The 21,558-nt window shown below is 39.8% G+C and overlaps 1 protein-coding gene across 1 annotated transcript in view; it reads left to right on the forward strand.

Moving 5' to 3' along the window:
• KCNH1 (potassium voltage-gated channel subfamily H member 1) overlaps positions 1–21,558 on the forward strand; it is a 152,264-nt gene that overhangs the window by 45,157 nt on the left and 85,549 nt on the right. Inside the window, exons 5-6 of the mRNA XM_075089800.1 lie at positions 14,549–14,748; positions 18,427–18,679. Of these exons, the coding sequence (XP_074945901.1) occupies positions 14,549–14,748; positions 18,427–18,679 (453 nt within the window). The remainder of the gene's footprint in view (positions 1–14,548; positions 14,749–18,426; positions 18,680–21,558) is intronic.

Here is a 21,558-nt window from a genome sequence, read left to right on the forward strand (position 1 = left end):
GTAGTGTTTAGATCTGTTCGGGATTTTGCATCGATGCATTTTCAGTGGTAGAAAAATGATGTCAAATAGGAAAGGCTCCAAGCAAGACAGATCCACAAACCTGGGGAGGAAAAAAAGTTCAAGATATTGGCAGCATGTTCAGAAGAACCAGTATCTCTTCTCCATCCAGCTGCAGAGCAGTGATCTCTAGATGGATGGATGCTTTCCCTGATGGGACAGTGATGAGAACTTAGACACGTGAAAATGCTGTTAAGAGACTTGTGGCTGTGCAGAAGCTCTTGAAGTTCTTTTCTGCCAGTCTGCAGAGTAGCACAAAGGACTTTATCCCTCCCTTTCACACCCAGCTTGTGACAACCTCTTTACTTAGGCCTTGTGTGAAGGATACTGTTAGGACCCAAAATTTTTGTTCTCTTTAGTGACCTATGTGATAATCTCTCTGGATTTGTTGTCTTGTTCTAAAGTGTTTATTCTTTGATCTTTCTGACTAAGCTTTCAGCATTGAAAAAATGAAGAAAAGTAAATAAAAATTATAGAGTATTTTCTTTAAGATATAAAAAAATCAGCAATTTATTTTCATTAGCTTCTAGCAAAGACAACATTCTGATCATACTATTTGTTATTACAGGCACTGTGTTTCTCTGGTCTGAATTGCACAGTCTAAAGTGTCTTGCATTGCAGTCACAATGCTGACACGCTCTTCAAACAAAGCTTTTAGGGATGCTTGTTAGCCACAGCTCAGCCTACTACTGCTGCATTTCACTTATTGATCTTAGTGAATGTCACCCTAACTTAAACAGTTTCTTCATTAAGCAGGCTTTTGTTACGATTTATTTTTCCTGGAGAAACGGAGATTCACCCAGAGACAGTGTTTCTGTTTTCTCCTGGGAGCTATTTACCAAACGTTCAGAGAGAATCGGTGCTTGTTAGCCTCTAGAAGCTGCAGAAGGTTCTGGACACAGAAAATGGGTGTTAACGGCCTGTGAAGAAAGTAAGCTGATAAGCAAAGAGCAAAACAAAAGGTGAAAAAAAACCCCCTGCTTCTTATCTCATCAGTGCTGAAAAATACTGCAAATACAGTGCCGGAGCCAGTGGGGGCTAGTGCACAGGGGAGAGGACCTGAGTTGGCAGGTTTGGGCTGAGTTCCCAGCTCTGTCACACACCTTCCCGTGTGACCTTTTGCAGACTGCTCTGTGTGTCAGCTTTGCCTGCCTTGCCTCTCTAACTCTTCACATTTTGCTAGTACAGAATGTCTTTTACCTTGCTCTGTACGTACCATACCATTGCGTAGCTATTCCCTCCCTCTGCAGGGCTACTGAAGTGTGTCTTCTTGACTTTGAGGTTATTGGTATCAGTAAAGGCAAGGCTGTCCAGAAAACTGGGTGTTTAAACTAGCTGTATTTTTCACCAGTTCAGCTATTGTCTCATGCTTTGTGTTCCACATTCCTAACCTCACCTACAGTTCTTTTCTGCTCCTCCATCCCTCTCTTACTTGTTTAGGCTTGCATCCCTGTTCCTCCCCTTCTTCCCCTCCTCCAGCCTGTGAAGAGTCACTGTTCTCTTGACCATCTAATTTGACTTTGATTCCCTCCTAGTCATTAGACTTCTCTATTGAGGCCAAGAAGGTCTGCCAGCCTCTTTGATAGGTCTGCTAAGCTGTTGATTTAAATTTTGCAGGATCTGTGATGCAGAGAGACTGCTAAATCACTGGTCCCATGACAGGTTTCTGAAAGGCTGGAGGAAGACAGAGTATTGAATAGAAAATTGGAAGAGGTGAGAGAAAACAGGACGACAGAACTTCTGGAAGGAAGCATGAAAAGAGTAATTTTGGGCCAGGTAGATGACAAGAATTTGACAGGAGGAAATGGTTTAAAGGAGATTATATGTGTACATGTGGGTAGATGGAGAAAGGCAGGACAGATGGTTATCCATCAGAGGGACATTTGTCAGAGGGAGCTGAAACCATGGTGACTGGATCCTGAATGCTCAACATCAGGAGTGATAGGGATATTTAAGAGATGCTTATCCAGAAAACATAGCTGTGTGGTTTGCAGGTAGACTCTTATTAACCCCCCCCCCCCCCCAAAAAAAAAAAAACAAACCACCACAAAACCAAACCCCCCAACAAAGCAACAAACCAAAAACCTAAAAAAAAAATCCAACACTGAGCCTATGCACCATTCAAAGCATGTCAAGTGAGCTTGACAGAAAAATATTTTAATAGCCTGGTGCTCATGTGCTGATTGATTACGGCAACAGATCAAAGATAAGTATTCTGTCAAGAATCATTAATATCTGTCAGCCACTAGTAGCTATACAATATCAAAAATTCAAACTGTTGAAAAGCATTCTATCCTTTCCTTGTTCCTAAGACCAGTAAATGATTATTCATGGTAGCACACAGAGCTTACAAATGGTTCTTTGCTACGCATAGCTTTTAAAAGGTGAACAGGCAGGTTATTACCACAATTTGTTAAGTGCTAAAATGAGTTCCTGCATTTTTGCTTCTTTATAATTTGATAACTTCAATGTCTGTAAATGTCATGGAATATATTTACCACAATTGCTTGCCCTGCTCCAGTTAATCCAGTTAATCTCCAGTTACTGTATGAGCTATAGAACCTTCTTGTTACCTCCGTCAGTGGGAAGGAAGAATTTAAGACCACCTCGTAGATGCTACTTAGGTGATACTGCATGTGAGAGAGAATTACAGAAGGTGAGTTCTTCAGTGCTTGAACAAGGGATAGACTGTAAAAACTCTTCTGGAAATCCTCTGATGTTCTGAAAGTTATCCCTGATCTCCAAGAAGTATCAGGGAATGCTTCCTTAATGACTGCCTTGGGACTGCTGCAGGATTAGGCTAGATCTAGTGCTGTGTCAGCAGAGACTAGGGGTCTGAACTGTCATGACTTGTCATTCTGGAATCCAAAGATCAGGATTTAAGCTCAGGAGGAGCCAATGTTCTCATTTTATGTGGCCTGTAACACGGTAACGAGCAGTTTATTCTGAGGTTTGACTTGTGATGATGTGCTAGGGCTAACTTAAACTGAGATTCTGGCTACTTTTACCAATTGCTGCAGCCGCCTTATATCCCTGTGGTTCCTAAGAATTTCTTGATGTACACATGTGAAGTTACTTAAACCCATCTTAGAAATTACCTTTTTCCTAGGATCTTTTGGGAGTGCTAAGATAGTAGATGTTCTCTGCCTGCTGGGGCTGGCCAAGTAAACCTTCCTGGACCATGTGTGCCAGAAAATGCATTACTCTGTGGAGAGGTGAGAGCAGAGAGGTCTGTGCTTATGGCCAGAGATATAAGCCTCTCCCATTCTAATCAATTACTTCATGGTTAAAAGGCTCCAAGGATGTGGAAATGTTTGGTTCATATCCCTGCTGTATTTATGGAGACTGAAACCAGTCTAACAGTAAAAAGTCTTTTCTCCTTTCTCTTTCTCTCAAAATACCCGGTCACCTAAAGGTGAAGGAACCCCACAGTCTCTGCTCCTGCACTGAGATTGGAAACACAGACCTGTTGTATCCCAGATGTACACTGGTTGCAGGGGAGTATAGTTTGTCTTCCCTAAATCATTCTTCCCTAAGCAAGGAGAAGTTTTGTGTGCTAAACTGCTGGAGGAGGTTTGTAGCTTGAAATTATTGACAGAGGTATTTCATTACCTTTGAGAGTCCTCTGTACTTTCTGTTGGCCAGCTTCAGCTTATTAGCATCCGCAAATGCCATTCTTGTGTGCCTCACTGGTTCAGGCACTGCACAAGCAGTAAAGTTGTCTAAAAAGGTCCCAATGGGATATTACTACATCATTACTTCTGACTGTATAAGTTTGTATATGTGCAAATGTATTTGCATTTTGTCCTGGCTTGCTACCAAACTCACCAAAGCACAAAACACAGTTACCTGACATTTTTAGATGTCAGATGATTTTTATGTAATGTTTACTTTAAAAAGAAATTAGGCAGTACATCTTATGCAGTAACATCTACCCCTGAACATAATGATGTATCTGTTTTAGAAGTTAGGTGTGGAACTCCCAGCTGTGTGTAAGCTTCATGCTTACCTTTGCTGCTTTTAGTTCTGCTGAGTTGTAATAAAACAGCAGAGTTATCCTGGAAGACAATCATCTTCAAGATTGGAGCCATAGGAACAGTAATGATTACCCCTTTCTGAAAGGGGTAGCCCTCTTCACTCCAGAGAAAGGTAGTATTCTCACATGCAGTCATCCATGGTTTCTCATTAAAAATTCAGTTTCTTCAGTTATTTTTTTATAAGCCATATGTGTCTTCATTAACCTGTCATTTCACTCATCAGTAAAGCAGGCCCCCCTAGAGAATCAGCTGCCTTTGAGCTTTTCCCATTTCACATTCCTGTACATATTGTATGTACCTATTGATTTTGGTCTGCAAGCACATCTGTGACTAGTGTGTGGGAGGAGCATGACTCAGACCTAGTCATTCCAGTGACACTTATTCTTTAACCACCTCAAATTAGTCTTCATCTGTGAATGTCATGTTTATCTCAGACCTCATTGGCTTACTCAACATAATTAAAAACTTCAGTATTCTTATTTGTATTGTAAACACCATTAAATATTTGTAACTATTTAATGTAACTCTTTAAAGAGGGAAGCTTTTCAACCAGTTTGTCTTTAGGCTTGCTTGACAAGTGTTCAAAAATCCCATATAGAATACAGTAACATAGCTTGTTTGTACTTGTTGCACCCAACAGTAAAGATGTGCATGTGCAAGATGGGATTGGCAGGTCACTCAGTGTTGGCTGAAGAGCATCTTGCAGTCTTTCTGTGGTTATTGAAGTAACACCACTCTGGGAGCCTGGCTTACCAAGATTATTGCATCAGAACCTTAGAGCCTGAGCTGCAGGGAAGCAAAGCAGTCAAGTACAGCACAGTCCAGTTAGGTGCCATAGCTTTAGGGGCTTAATTTCACTGCAAAGTTGATCTGAACTGAGAATTAATTGTTGTTAACTCAGTTATCCATTCATGCTGTCAGGTGCACATGTGCTCTTAACTCTTGCTGGCTGGCCTGTCAGCTGAACAGGCTTGACAGCTCCCTGGTGATCAACACAACCTCTCTGGGCAGCCAATGTATAGATCACTGGTTGTTTTGCAGTGTGTCTGTTTGGAACAAAGTCAGCCTGAAGGGTGCTAGTGAGTGTAAGCCACGTGAGCTACAGAAGACCCAGGCTTCATCTCAATAACAGACTTTCTGTTGTTTTGAGGGTTTTGTTTAACTGGTTTTTTGTTTGGGGGCAATGCAGTTCATCTGGAGAAATTAATTCTCTCTGGAAGCTGTGGGACAAGGGATATGCAATTTTTACATCAACTGGGTGGGTGAGGCCAGGGCTCTGCCACCCACCTCTGGTTCACTTCACAATGAAACCATTCATCCCACTCTGCTTTTATATTGGGACAATTTATAAGCATTAAAATTTTACCTTTTCTTTTGTTCTCAGAGAAGACAAAACCTAAAAAAAGACTGTGGTGTACTTGCTACATAGAGAGCAAAATCTTTTGTAATTCATTGGATCGAATTAGTGGTTGAAGAGAGCTGCTTTGTCTCAGTATTTCTCCAAACTGTGTCCTTAACTTTAATCACAGGCATACATGCTCGCACCTGTGGAGTAGTGTTTAAAGCCTATGCTTAATTGTATAGCTGAGTTGAGGTTTCAAGCGTAATGAGAAGTGAGATCATTGCAGCCTCAGGGGAGGCCCCGGGTCCTTCCTGCTTGTGGTGTTACTGGTGGATTCAGATCTGAACATATACAGCAAGAAATGCAGCTAGCTACCAACTTCCCGCATGAGTTCTCTGGTGGGAGTAAAGGGAATCTACCTGAATCCATTTCATTGGGAGAAAGTGATTACTCCAAATATCTCACTGGAATGTGAGATACCTTAATTGAGGCCTGAAGCAATGACCAAAAGGAATCACACTGGAGAATGCTCCTTGGCCAATTGTCAGCAAGTAACTTCAGCCATCAAACTCTTGTGTTGCATCAATGATGGGGGGAAAGGCAGTCCAGTAATCAGTATACGTAAGTGCTGGATGATGGCTTTGGTGTGCAAAATTCAGATCCAGTTCTGAACTCTCAAACTACAAGATCAGGCTCAGGAATTGCCAACAGGAATGGGCCTGAGCCAGCAGCACAAAGCCCAGCAGAACGTGCAGCAGCATTGTAGAGAAAGGGCCAGAAAGTTTGGGTAAAAGATGACCTCCTTGAGCCTCTCTAGATTTCTTTCTCATAAGGCTTTGTGGAAAACATCATACAAATTATAGAGGAAGTAAGGTAAACAGAGGAACCATAAAACTACACGTGTAAGTGGTTCCACACGCAGAGAGACCAACGTTGCCTATTTATTCACTCATTTCTTTAATCTTTTCCTAACTTTTTTTTTATGTGTAGCTCTATTTCATTAATAAATTAAAAAAAAAAAAGGAAATTTTCTTCTAATTCGGGGTAACCATTTCAGGTAAGTTGAGGGTCGGATTAAAACAGCTTTCAAAGCAAAAGCCTTTATATTCGTGCAAGTCAGTAAAACCCTAGAAGCAGTATCTGGAGATTTAATTTTAACCAAGTAATTGAAAATGGCCAAGCATTACCCTGTATAAATTGTAGAAGAAAAACGATACCCTTAAATGGCTCAGTTGTCATTTAAATGGTGATCTGCTCATTAATGCTGGGAAATGAAATGGAAATCCATTTCAATTTTCTAGACAATTTAAATTTTATTGTCCATAAAATTCTACAAAACAGTACAATAGTGTCCTTTCTTGCAAACTGCAAAAGATTGAATCAGATTTTGCCATTTTAATAATTCTTGTCGTGGTAAAACCTGCTAGTGAATACATTGAGCTGAAGTCATCCCTTGCTGACAAAAGCGTCCCAGTGGTGAGTCTGGCCTTGTATGTTTGGAATACAGATGGTTTTTGCAGCTGTAATCTGTTTGTACAGTTAGTTTCCTCTTGATAATCAAATTGGCTTAGTCTAGAGCAAGGCTTAGCATTCACTGAAGTACACGTGCTTAAAACACAGAGCATCATCAAGATCCTGCTCCGCATTTAAAACCCTTTATGACCCTCCTGAAGATGTTCTGATAAATATTTTGTACTTTACAGCAATTGTAGTTGTTTTAACTGGTTGTGAAAATCAGTACGTTTCCTGGCCATTCTGTCTTACCAGAGAGAAACCGATCTTGTGGGGGATAAAAAGTGGAGAGGTAGCTGGAAAGTGCCATTTCTGTGGAATTATCTTATTTTTTCTCTAGTCTTACCTTGGAGTAATCATGCTGACATTTCCCCTTGCAAATCTTCTTGCCTGTTGCTCTTGCTATCCCATATTGTTGTATTTTGACTGAAATAAAATTTGATTCTGCAGGGAGCTTTCTGTGGACTCAATTGATTAAACTCTAATGGTTCCCTGAAAGTCTTTTTTGTATCAAGGCCCTAATTTCAAGTAATTACTAGGCATTGCTGTGTTTGCAGTTAGTCATGACTATCTGGCAGGTTTAAGAATTTACCTCTAAGTTGAGGCAGAACATATATCTTTATATCTGGTTTATGATGCACCTTCGGATGTAAAATAATGTTACCCCATTGGGACTAACCAGTCAATGGAAGTACAGGGCCTTGCAGAAATATTGATGTCTTCAGATAATTTAGGTGAGAAGAGTCAGGTGAACTTGTTGGTCTGCCAGTGCTTTTTGTTTATAGAATTAGGAACATGCAGCCCTGTTTTCCTGAATGTGAGAGAAGCTCGTGGTTAGGGATTTTAAATTCTACCAGCTTGAAGTCTCTGTATCCAGGATGCACTTCTCTTTAATGCCTTTCAGTGTCATTCTTGCCATCTTCTGCTGCCTTCCCTTTACAGCACAAATATAACGTACAACCAGACTCTTATTTCTTAATTTTGCAACCAAGAACACATCCAAGTCCTTACAGGCTAGTTCTCACTTGTTGTGCATCTGATTACTTTAGTAATCTGTTTTTCTGCAAGCATATTGGCTGCAATGGAGCCTGTGGTTGTCATTAAATCCCCCTCTGGATGACTGTTAGTGCCTTTCAGTGAAAATATAATACTAAACTGTAGCTGTCAAAACGAATGATGAGTTTTGTGAATCAGGATTCTTGCCATTTCCCTTCTTTGGACACTTCTTAATTTGCCGAAATCCAGACTTTGCAGTGTTAATTAGTGGGATCGTGTTAATTTAGTCAGGTGCTGTTGTACGGATGTAGGGTCCTTGGCCCTAGAAGTAATAGCCACCCTTCCATTGTATGGATTGCCAGGGGGCCCTTCATGCTCTCTTTTCATAAGCAGGCTCTTGGATCCAAGATGCAGCCTTTCATAGAGTGCAAACTGGTGTTGGCCCTTCACTGTGAGTTCAGAGAGCTGTTTGTGTTGGAGAGCTTTCTTGCAGGGCTGATGCTGAAGTTTGTTTTATTGGCTTTTATTCACTTTGGCTCTGATCAGTTTTGGTCTGTGTGTTTTGCCATGCTGTTTATCTCAGCCCAAACATGCTGAAGGCAAAAGCAAAACCTGCTAGAGATTTGTGCTGCCCGTGGTGTCCAGGCCTGTGAAATTCTTGTGAGCCAAAACATGTGCAATTGCTGCTGCCAGCTGTGTGGGTGCTACCAGATCAAATCAAAATAAAAAAAACTTCAGTTTTGAAGTGTCCTTAGGGATGCTGGAGTTCAGCATCTTTGGAAGGTTTGGTGTTTTACCAACACTTACCTCTCTTCTTCCATATTAAGCCTTAAACTGACAAATCTTAAGTGGTTTCAAGTCCCTGAGATAACAGGAGGTTATTTGCCTGTGGGTCTGTGCTGCTGTAGTAGCAGCCTGCTTTCATTTTGTAGAGTTAGGAAGGGGTGCGAGTAGAGAAGCAGTGGGAGCTGTTTGTGATATTTGTTCCATAGCTGTTCTTAACTCTTCCCTTTCTGCCCTTACACACTGCAGCCAGCTTATTTTGAGGTGCACAGATGTTTCTACTACTCTAGTCCTTGGTAGTTGCTAAAGTGGCTTCTTAGAGCAGCTCTTCCCTTGTTTATATCTCTGACTTCCATTTAATTGCAGCTCTTTGTTTTTTGGTGATGGGAGGAGGAAGAAAAAATCATGCCTCTGATGCTCTGTTGTTTAGCCCTTATCAACTGTGTCCTCACTGGTGGCCTATCCTTCTGCAACAGAGACATTTCCATTGTAGCTGGAGCTCAGTGTGGTCCTCCTATGTCCCATTTGTCATCAGCAGGGTGATTTCAGCAAATGTGATGATGAGTGTGAGAAGATTTGCAGTAGGATTTGACTAATAGTTTAATAAAATTTGACTGTGGTCTCTCATCTTTTATCCTGGAAGTCAAGTGGTTCCACCACATGGCTTGATGCTTATGTCCCTCGTAGCCTGTTCAGGCTTTCTGCTTTCCTCTTGCCATTGAATTGATTTTCAGACTTGCTCAATTGATAGTAGTGTGCCAGTCCTTTGATCTTTGCCATTGCTAGTGCCTTGCTTTTGATTGTGGGATATCTAAGCTGTGGTGCAAATTACAAGCTGGTGGAGTGAAAGAGGAGGGAGGTAGAGCAGTGTATAAGTTCAGTCTGGGAGAATAGAGAGCTATGGGAAGAGCAGGATCTAACAATCGCTGAAACAGCATGGGGGAGAGCTCCTCTGGAAATTTGCTTTCACTTCAAAAAATGTCGTTTTCCCCAAGTTGTGAAATTGAGGAATTGATGTACATGCTAAGAAGAATAGTAGCAATTGTAATTTTTTTTAATACCATGTGAAAATGTTATGTAAATATATTGTCAAAATTCATAAAGTGCATAGTATTAATTGACCTATTAGATGATGGCTAAGTTGTTTACATTTATTCTTTACCCGCTAAATGAAGTTATATCTCTATACATTGTAATAATAAAAAATAAAAAGCAGATAAAAGATTACAAATAGGAAACTCTATAATATACAAAGCTTCCTAAGAAGTAGAAAATTAAGCAGCTCTTCATCTGTCTTGATAGAAAATGGGGCAACCAATTTAAATTCTGTACTATTCTAGAAGGTAATATAGATACTCGATAAGTAAATCTTACTTCAGATGCTTTGGTTTCAAGTTGCAAGACTACAAATAACAATTCTATCAAAACTAGTGCTGTAAACAATTCGTTGATAGATACCTGTTCGGTTTGGTATTTGCTTGCAGACTGTAATTAACAGTTCAGCATTTTTCTTTTAACTGCATGCTCTCTACCCGTAAGTAGGCATAATTACCACTAATCAAGACCCCTAATCTAAAGCAATTATATGCTCTTACATTGTTATAATTGCACATTTAAAAGCAATGTTTTTCTCATATAATTATGTTATCCATACAATTATTAATTTCTGTTTTTCCTTTTATCTGATCAATGTTAATTTTGTGTGACCTCACAACATGTTATCTGAAAAATGCCTTTGAGGCTTGCAATTTTTGTGGTTAATTTATGGTTATGTTTCTCCTTCAGTGAGAAGTGATATAGTGCAGTGGGTGTTCAAGGCTGTGCTTTCTCTCAGCCATCTACGAACTCAATAATTTGTTGTAAACTAGGAACTTGTTAGTGAAACAAAAGTGCAATTATAAAATTAAGTCATCTACTATTTGTAAATCCAGGTGCTTGCTCTTTGAATAGTACTTAGGTTAGCACAGGCTACTCCTTAAATACGTAAAAGGGGCTTGTTTTGATTTTTTAATTAAGTGGAACTTATATGCAGACACACTTACTTTCTGGATCAGCTTTCCAGAAAGTGAAAATGAAGGCAGTTCAGTTTTAGAAAGCACTGTAAGTCTTGGGGGCAAGATGTAATAGGTTGTATACTAGTTCATGTTGGTATCACTTGTTGCTGTATACTACTTATGCACACATTTTGTATGCAAGGGCTTTGGATGAGTGCATTTTGAACAAATCATCATCAATCTGATGATTCATCTCAGGAACCACATGCAGCACTTAAATCTGTAATTGGGGTAATTGCAAACCTCTCATTCTTACAGATAGAAATTCTTCCTCTCATAATTCTAAAATCAGATCCCAGATCTTTTACTGTGGTAGCTGAGACCTACACTGACTTGTATTTATTTCTCTATTCTTATTTGTTATATCATTAAAAGCAGCAGATGATTTGGTGACCTTTCCAACCTGTGTCTGACCTTCGTGATTCACTTGTGCGAGTAATTGGCTATTGAAATTACTATGCTTTTATCTTTGACGTTATTTAAACACTGGTTTAGATGGGGTGACACAGACTGCATTGTAAATGGGTAGCCACATTGTTGGGGACAATGTGTTTTTCTTTACCTATTGTCAGAAAAGAACATTAATGTCGGGGGGCCTCTATCTTTTCTGAGAGATCTTGACATTCATGGAGAAGGAGGTGTTTGCTGTCTGCTTGATATGCTGCATCTTTGTATGCAGTGTTAGAACAGGCTATTGCTTGTTCTGCAGAAGAAATTTTCTCCTTGGTTGAGGTATAGGCATGGTTGCTACAGGCTTATTCCTGGACACAGTTCCTAAAAAACCACCGCACAGCCCCCATCCAGCTGCTGCATCCAAGGAAGCTGTTGAGGTCAGATTAATCTGTGACCTTTCTGCATGGTGCACTTGTGGCCTTGCTTGAGTCGAAACAATCCCCCAGAAGGACATTTCCCTCTCCCACACTCCTCCACCCCTTAAAATACTTTTCCTTAATTCCTGTGATTCCCCTGCACATAAGCCTTCTAAGGAGTTGATACATTCTATAGTCTGTAAGGCAACCACACACAAACTCTGGCCAAGGGCTCCAGGGACCTTTGAATGTTGGTGTATGACCTGCACTGTTGCTGTTACAAGGCAGTGGTCTAATGTCAGTGTTCAGTCAGTCTTGAAACAAGGATTTGGAGATTTTGCTCTGTCATAAATTGCCCAACTTTCTTCCTGTAGTAGAATGTGTGTTTCTGAAATATTTCTGGGGCTGCAAAGTACTGCAGTGCGTTCATTTAATTATTCCTTTGAAAAGAAGGAAAGGCACAGAGCTAGCTATTTCTATGCAGAAGAATGTTTAATATGCTAATATATCTATCCAATATTAGGCTGCAAAAATCCTTGGCTTTAATGTGTCTTTAATAGTAATAAAGTGGTTATCTAATGATAAATTAAAGATTGTAAGTTTGGGGATTTTTTTATACATTAAAAATTAATGTAGGCAGTAATAATTTTTCTTGCCAAGATAATTGTCATACTGAAGCATAGTAGCTGCAGTTCACAGTGGAAATTGCTCTAGGACTGCTCACCTCATAATAATCAAAACGAAGAACCAGCTTTCTGGTTTTTCTTTAGGCTTCATGTAGCTGGACAGTAATGGAACAGAGTGGGGACTCCATTTTTCCTTTGCTGGCATAGAGCTATACTTTCCAAGATGCTGATCCAGCAGATTCCACTGTTCGCCAAAGACGAAGAGACAGTTGTATGTGCACAAGTATGGTTACCCAGGAGTCTACAGATAAGAATTTGATTGTGACCCTCTTCCTAATCTGTCACCTATTTTCGGTGTTATATTGGCTGGCAGAATAATGATGTTTGTGGACGCCTTGCGCTGCTACGGCGTTCTGCCAATGGGCTTTGCAGTTTTGGAGGCAGCTTTGGGTTCAGTTTCTCTTAGGGAACCTGGTAAAAGTCCGTCTAAGCAGGACCTAAGGTTGTGTTTGCGTCTGTGTAACAACAGAGCAAACCAGGATGTAGTTAGGGAAAGGTAATGCTGTTCAAATACAAAACACTCATGGATTGAGAAGTGTTTATAGTAAACCTTTTTTTTAAAGCATTTTCTTCATTCTTCAGTATTCACTGCATCAGACTTCCAGGTATGGTTTAGCTCAGGCACAAGTTCAGGTTAAACAGAGAAATAATCTATATGTTTCTAGTCACTGAATCCCTCTGCATACACTCCACTTTTTTTTTTTTAACAGAGTTTTCACATTTTTGTATATATTTTTTTTTTTCCCCTCTGTACAAGGGCTAGTTGGAAAAGGGGAGAGCTGGTCTCTACAGGAACTCATAAAAAGAAAAGAAGTCATACAGCGTCAGGAAGGAATCCTGTAGAGAATCAGCAGTGTAAAGGCCTTGAGCAAATGTAAATTTAAATTGCATCTCTTAATGATCAGGGAAAAGACAGTCCTGTAAGTTTCTCTTGCATGTTATCAAAGGTTTTTTGTTGGACATAAAATCTTAAAGCATCTTAGTTGGCTTAAGCATATCTGCCTATGACACTGACCTGAATAAATAGCTGCCTTCTCAAAGGAATGAATGGGGTGAGGAAATTTTTTTTTAAAAAAGAGGGGATGAGGGAGGAAATAAACACAAAAAAGGGATATTTGGATAAGTCAAAACATCATCTTATTTTTTATAACTGTAAGTTCTCAATTATTTTTATCTTGAGTGGAAGAGATAATGAAAATTTGGTGCCTGTTTTGGGGGACAGGAAATGATGAAGAGGGAAAAACTTCCTCAGCAAGTCAGAACACACTTACTGATGGTTATTGGCTCATCTGCCATCTGAATGTTCTCCTCCCTCTACAGCCAGCCTCTCACTTACCACTGACCTGATTCACAACCTAGGAAAGCTGCTTTTGAGGCTTCCTGTCCTTCCTTTCATTCAGGGCTGGATTGGCTGGAAAAGCCTCAGTCCTAGCCTCTGCAAACCATCAAAACATGACCACTGAAACTTCCACAGGGCTGGTGTTCTGTCTTGGGCTTTGGCAGGCGGATCTTATCAAGTCCTGTGTGTTTTCATCTGCTTCTCTCCACACCTGGAAATACTCTTTTTTTTTTCTTTCTCATGTTTATTCCTAAACCCATCTTGATGAACCAGCTGGCTTCATAACTATGCCGAATGAATTCAGAAGGGCTGCGCAGCATTTGGTTGGTGTTTCAGGGCTCTAGCTCTTGCCTCAGGCCTTGCTGTTCTTCTTCCTGAAGAATATAAAACATAATGTGAGTTTATATGTATTACTAAACTTACATCTATAAATCACTGACCCATGGTAACTGTTTATTACGTATTCCATCTTCTGCTTTGATGCATTGTTGTTGTCACACGGAGGTGGGTAATGACGACTTGGCTTACTACTGTGGTAATGCACTTAAAGCTTGGAAATCTGTCACTGATGGCATTTCAACACAGGCGCTATAAACCAGAGATGAAATTTTAAAGTATTTGCTGTCAAGCTATTTGTCTTAAAATTCTTGTGGTTTCGTAAGGGTTTGGATACTACTGAACTGTTTGATGGACAGAGACAAATAGTTGTATTTCAGGAACTCTGTGTTGCAGGACTTGCCATCACAAAAGTAGGTGGTGGTCCTCAATTTGTAATGCTGAAGGTGACCTATAAAATGCTTGTGCTCATCAAGCCTTCCTAACAAAGCACTGATATTGCATGCATTTCTGTGGCCTGGCATTTCCAGCCTTAAAGCACAGTCATCACAATTTATTATGTATTATATCTATTGTTTTTCTTCTTTTTTTTTACAGCCCTTCTGTATGCAACTATTTTTGGTAATGTGACAACCATTTTTCAGCAAATGTATGCTAACACAAACAGATATCATGAAATGCTGAACAGTGTCCGGGACTTCCTAAAGCTCTACCAGGTCCCTAAAGGACTGAGTGAGCGTGTGATGGATTACATCGTCTCCACCTGGTCAATGTCCAGAGGAATAGATACTGAAAAAGTAAGTAAATTAAACTGCAAGGAAACAAGTCACATCCTGAAAGTATTTCATTAAAATAAACAGGAGGTACTTTTTTAGTAAAGAAGACAAATATTCTTTAAATAGTTCCAAGTAGTAGCTTCCCTTAATTTTAAACTTTCAAATACAGTATTTCACCTATTCTGTCATACTGACATATGTTAGTTGTAAAACCAGGTATGTGTTGCTGGTGATATGTCATGAAATAGTTTAAAAATGAAGGAAAGAGCTTGGTTTTCAGTAAAAAAACCAAAACAACTAAATAAAAAGTTCCAAGTTCTAACACAACTTCAGAATTTCTTAAAATGACTTTTTTTTTTTTTGCAGTATTTCTGTTGTGGGAGGTTGTTCTCAGCTCTGTGGGCCTGAATACAAAGTAAAATTGTTTTGGCATCATAGAATTTGAACGTAATATTCTGTGTGCAGATTAAAGATATGAATGAAAGATGGAAGTCATTACTGTAATAATAATGTATTGTTTGAAATCTGCCTTATGTTAGGCAAATGTTATAATCCTAATTCATTGAATTTACAAATAAATTCCCATTGTGTTTTTTTAAATAATAAATGGCCCTTCACCAGAACAAATGTACAAAAGCAACTACTTGCCACTTTTGTATTAGTTGCCAGCTTTTATGGAGATAGCTACTTGTTTTTCTTCTGCTTGTAGAGAGATGTGATTTGTGGGGTGGTTTGTTCAGGAAATCATACCAATCCTCTGGTCACCAGCCTTCTAGTTGGTGGCTTAATTTAGTATTCTAAACTGCAGATGATGCAGTTAAAGAGCAGACAGCCTCATTTCTGTGTAGCCGTTAAAGCATTGTTATGAAAGGGTAGAACAGATGTGGTCTTGCATGCGCTGTCAGGAGACCAACGGGTACACAGGGTACTGCTTGCTTTCCTAAATTGTCTTCAGCATATCTGCCATTTAGATCCCAGACCATGATTCTGGGAAGCGCTGTCTATCGTAGTAGGTTTCAGAAAGAAAAGGTATTTTAGTACTGGATAGTGCTGATTAGAAGCTTCTCTGCCTGTTTTCTCACAAAATATCTTTGTGTGGGTTTATGGGTTCAGGGTAGGGACATTTGTGGAAGGTAGATACCTGAGGATACATAGCGTAATGAATGGTGATGCTTTCATTCACACACACACACACACACACCCCCACACCCACACACACCCTGTAAAAGCTCCTTTCATCATTTTAACAAAGCAACAAGAAAAAATTGCTACATAAAACATGTTTCTTTTAGCTTATCTTCAAAGTTCCATCTTGACTTCCTCTGAGAAGGAGAGAAATGCTTTAAGAATGCCTTTGGAGACAGTAGGATAATCAAGTCAAGCACAACTCACTGTAGCCTTTGAGAATTATCTTAATAAACAGGAAAAAAAAAGTTTCCAATTATCAGGACGTCAAAGAGCATAATAATACGGTGCTGATTTCAGTAACTGGTGTGTTAGTAGCTGAACTGCCAGTAGTGATGGCTGTAAAACCAAGAAATCAACTTCCATCTGCATAGCAAAAACTAGCAGATATAAAACCAACTAATGGCTGTGCCAGTCCACAAACTCCCAGGTTCCAGCTCCCTCGGTTTGATGCCTTTGTGTATAACTTCTAGGATGTCATTCAATGGATAAAACATGTATCGCTGCTGTGACAGAGCAGTGGTAGTTGTGCTGCTGTGTAATGCAGTGCAGCTTTCTACAGATGAGGCAGATATTTAAAGATGAACTTAGCACAGAATCAATCTCCTCACTATTTTGTAGGCCACAAATTTGTCAGTTCAGTGTTAACTGCAGGCATGCCAAGGAGTGAATAATCAGCTAAAAGCAAACTCTGTAAATCTAGAAAATGCCAGTATAACAAAATTTAAACAACAGCTGCTGAAAGATTCTAAAATTAATCCATGAAGATATGTTTCTTACCTCCCATACAAATTAAAGTCTTCTGCCGTTTGTCTGACTCTCAAATGTCTTTAGTCCCTCTTTATTTTTGTGAAGTCTGGAGACAACTTCTCAAAATGGAGAACAGAAAAAGAAACTGGGAAACCAAGGATTTTTTGGATAAAAGCCTAATTTTAAATATTCTCTTGTACAGTCAGGTTTTCTTACTCATATTTCTATTAAAACAACCCTTTTTGTGCACGATATTCAAGTAACTGAAGTGTACATGTGTGTAATTCCAGTGCCAAACTTTGGCAAACATCTGCAAATACAGAATGTTTTTGTTGCCAGAATAAATGAGATAATTGCAACGACACCTATGGCTGCTGCCTGTGTTCCACGTTAAATGCTGGTCTTGTTGCCCCAACCCGTTTTTGTGAGCCTGGAAAATTGAAAACTGGCAGGTTTGGCTGCCACTCACTGTGGGACAGAGAGAGATCATCCGTGAGTGCCCTACATTTAAGCACTATAGAAATATATCTCTTTAAGAAGTAATATCTGTAATGGCAGACCTACTTGGAGGTGGGCCAAAGATGACGATGATGGTGGTAGAATCATTTGACTTGGAAGAAGTAAGTGTAATATGTGGAACCAGTGCCATGCAGAGAGTTTTGAGCTTGGTTGTCTGCTCAGTTCTTGTGCAGAGTCCCTTTGTGAGGTGTAGGCATAGCCTTAGTGCTTCCTGTGTTACCTTTATGTTTTCCAGGAGTGTTTGCATTGAAGCAGCCGTCTCCTCCTATCCAGGAAAATGTGTGGGAGTAACTCTGAAGCTCACCCAGAGTGCTCCTTAGTTGGATGGAATACTTATTACTGAGAAGAAAACCAAGGCAGGCTTATAGTACTCATTGTTTTTCTCAAATAGTATGTCCTGAGATGTACTTCATCAGACTATCCTCCAAGGATTTTGTCATCGCAAAACCCTGTTTGTGTTATGTATTTCCAGTGGTTTTGCCAGGATTTTTTTAATCTGTACGTGCAGTAGTAATTCTGTATGCTTTCCACTTGGCAGTCTGTATTATATTAAAAACCTTCAGAACTGGCCCCGACTGGTACCCGCTGTACTAAGTGTCAGTTTCTGTACCCTTAGGTGCACACATCATGAGTTGCTGTGAGGAACATTGCATTTGGAAGACCAAAAGTTGCCTAATACAATATCATACCATAAAGTCCCTTCTTGTGTGGGGAAAAAAAAACCCCAAAACCTGCTACTGCCACTGAGGGGTAAATTTGAATACCTGCAAATCTCAATATTATGAATTAAAGAAACTTTTAATAACTTTTTTTTTGCTAAAGGGGTATGAGACTACACTTCCCCTCTATACAATATTTCTCTCACTTCGAACATATAATCTGTGCAGGCTTTTCATGGAATCTGCCTGTAAAAAGAGAGACCTACCCACCAGAAACAATCCTTCAGGAAGCTTTTCTCCACTTTATGTTCTGCAGTGCTCTTAATTTTATTGTCTTAAAAACCTGAGGCCTTATCCTGGTAATTCAATATCCAGCACAGCATGTTGCTGAGCTGAAAACATTATTTTCTTTCAGGTATTGTGGCTCATGTGTATAAATAATACAAAAATAAATGTATGGACTGAGGATTAGAATTTTTGTAAAAAGGAGGGAAAGTAGCTCTTAAACCCTGTGTAGTCAACTAGGAATAATCGTGTGGCACATAGAAGGCATGCACAGGGATTCATTGCCTAATTTCCTTCTCAGGTTTTGCAGATATGCCCTAAGGACATGAGAGCAGATATCTGTGTGCATCTGAACCGCAAAGTTTTCAAGGAGCACCCAGCCTTCAGGCTGGCAAGCGACGGGTGCCTTCGAGCGCTTGCCATGGAATTTCAGACAGTGCATTGTGCCCCGGGAGACCTGATCTACCATGCCGGCGAGAGTGTCGACAGCCTTTGCTTTGTGGTTTCAGGGTCTTTGGAAGTAATCCAGGATGATGAAGTTGTTGCTATATTGGGTGAGTTTCTCGGCTGATAATATGCATTGTGCACAAATACAGATGCATAGAGCGTTTTTATAGCCTTTTCTTCTCAAGCACTTAACTCATTCTTTAAAAAGCTTCAGTCAAGTTAGGTTTGCCACAGCCCGATGAGGTATATTTTAATGAACTTGTCAGCTGTGTGGTGTTAGATGTTTATTGTCTGGGAAAAGCAAGAGAGAGAGAAAAAACTCGCTTAATATCATGCAGGAGCATTGCATAGAGTCATTGGCTTGTCCTTCCTGCTCCACACAGGTAAGTAGGAAGGGCAATCATGTCATCTCCAGATTGCTTCAACTGGTCATTGGAAGCTGTACTTGAGCACTGGGATCCTCGTCATTTGTGGGGTTCTCCCTGTCTCACTACCCTCTTTTCATTAGAAATTCCACTGAGGACTTCAGAAAACTTATTCTAAAGTTTAAAGTGCCTGGCTTCCCTGCCTCCCTCCCACCCTCCAGTAATAACCTGCTTTTGCTGAAAATTTTCCAGTTAGCTTTATTTAAGATCTCATGTTGAAATAATATTTGCCTCTTTTAAAGTCAAAGTAATATAAAGATTTAGAGCTGATTTGTGTTAACTTCAAATGACAGCTTTAGGTTGGAGGCATTAAAAAGAAGCTGATAGTGGTGTGAACAACATTCTGAGGCAAAGCTAGGAGAAAAGAGTGCGATAATCCAATAGATGTAGGTGAATCATAGGGTGGCTGGAGCACTGAGGAGGTGATACTTATAATTTGATTCTGTCAGAACCTTTTGTGATAAGGTAAATTCTCATGGTGGCTTAATCCAGTACCTGTCACTCATAGCAGCCTGGAAAAAAGAGAAGAAAACAGCTTGGTAATTTTACTGTTTCTCAACACATACACCCAGCTCTCCTAAGAGGAATGTCTACTGGAAAATGAGCGGGCTAATAAATATGCTGAGCCCAGTTTTTATCTACTTCTGAACTGGCTTGCATATGTAGCATAGAGTGAATTTAGTGTCCTGGGGAATCAAGTTCATAATATTTTGTGCCACACAGGAAACTAAAAAGGTGAAAAACAGGAGGGAAAACTGATTTTCTTGTTCTGGAATCACCTATGCTGTTCAGTGCTATGTGATACTAGCAACATCTGCTTTTCTAAGTTGCGCATCTGGAATTTACTACCTTTTGCCATGTTGAACTCTCATGGATTAACATGAGTATCCAAGGATCCAATACATACGAAACATTTTCAAGTTCTAAAATCATTTAGCCGTGCAGACTAGCATATAACAGTGTATTGTGTAGCCCTGTAATTTGGAGTGTGTTGTGTACACTTACATAATATCCTTCCAGATGAGTTCTGTGTAATACCCAAGAGACAGGTATATTCTCAGTTCAGGCTTATGTTCTTATAACAGAGCACTGGCTTTGATTGACTTGTATTAGTAGGAGTTCTGAGTTGGAACAAATTGCACACAGGCCAGCAGGGAAAAAATGTACCTTTTTTGTGTCCCCTAAGATCGCCTTCCCCATTAATTTGACTTAGAGACACAAAAATGAGTAAGTTAAAAAAAAAAAAATCTTTGCAGTGTGCACAGTAAAAATTTTAAAAATTGATACATTTTGTATGAAGTTTGATTTGTTGGGATGAAGGATGTATTTTTGGATTCTGTCCAAAATTTCTGCTGAAATAAAGAAATTACTGATGTTCATGCAACACAGTCTTTGGATTTGATGTATCAAAGAAACACCCAAAAAAGTAGAAAATCACCTTTAAGCTAGGTGATCTGTTAATTTGTGATTCATTCTAATACAAATGGGTCAGATAAGGCAGGCATAGCAAGAAAAGCCACTGTATTACTGTGGTTTTCTGTGTTAATGTGTAAGCATGTGAGCAGGATTATGTAGAAGTGAAGATTAGCTAGTGGGAAGCTCCTTGGACGAAATACAATTCTGTTTTCTGTAGTTCACTGTTCTTCCATTTACACCATTGTTATTGTGTAGGGTGAAGTGCTGACGTATGCTCAGCACTTTGTGGAAGATGGAGAAAAATCACACAGTCCCTGCCCTCAAGAGATCTGAGCGAAGCACAGGTCATGCAGGACTTCCATTAAGAGACTGTTTTCTACTTGGCTTTGCTTTTAACTTTTCTAAGCCTTCCCATTTGGGCTGATGCTGCTTTATCCATCTGAGACTGACACATCTCTGAACTACTCTTGCTTAAAAACTTACCCATTTATCCAAATGTGGTTAGAGAAAATGGGTTGTTTTGTTAAAAACAATCAGCCATTTGTGTGCACTTCATTGGTCAGCTCTAGGTTCTCCCCTTTGGAGCAGACCTTTCAGGCTGAGCCACAGGCCATCTGAAAACCTGACCTTATCGTAGGTCTTTGAAAAGTTAAAATTTACTCCTGCTCAGGAGGGATTCGCTACATTTTAATTTAATTAATATCTTCTTAAGAGATTCCTCCTGAAGTAAGCGTGTTCCAGGCAGGAACCATAAGGTCTGGCTGCAGCTTTCTTTGAAATATGCAGGGGAAAAGAGAGTGTAGTAGAAGCATGAATTAAGCCTGCATAGCTAATTGTTGCTTTTAAAATCATGGACCCTTGAAGACCTAAACTGTCTTTCAATGCACTTTTTATATTTTTTTACACTACGAAGGTACACATTTCCTTAGCGCAGTGTGAGAGTGTAGATTGTTTGGAAGGAGCTGCAGTAATCATGAAGCTAATCTTAGAATTCCAGCTGAGCAGATGATATGCCATTGCTGGGGCTAGCAGGGCACTTCCCTGGTCTCCCAGCCATTTAGTCTGGATGTTTTAAATCTTTCCTCACTATTGCTAGAGGAAGTGCTAGCTCTTGTGTTATGTCTCTAATTGCATGTGTACATAGA

The sequence above is a fragment of the Phalacrocorax aristotelis genome, chromosome 3 (genome assembly GCF_949628215.1).
Source record: "Phalacrocorax aristotelis chromosome 3, bGulAri2.1, whole genome shotgun sequence".
In the NCBI taxonomy this organism is placed as follows: Eukaryota; Metazoa; Chordata; class Aves; order Suliformes; family Phalacrocoracidae; genus Phalacrocorax; species Phalacrocorax aristotelis.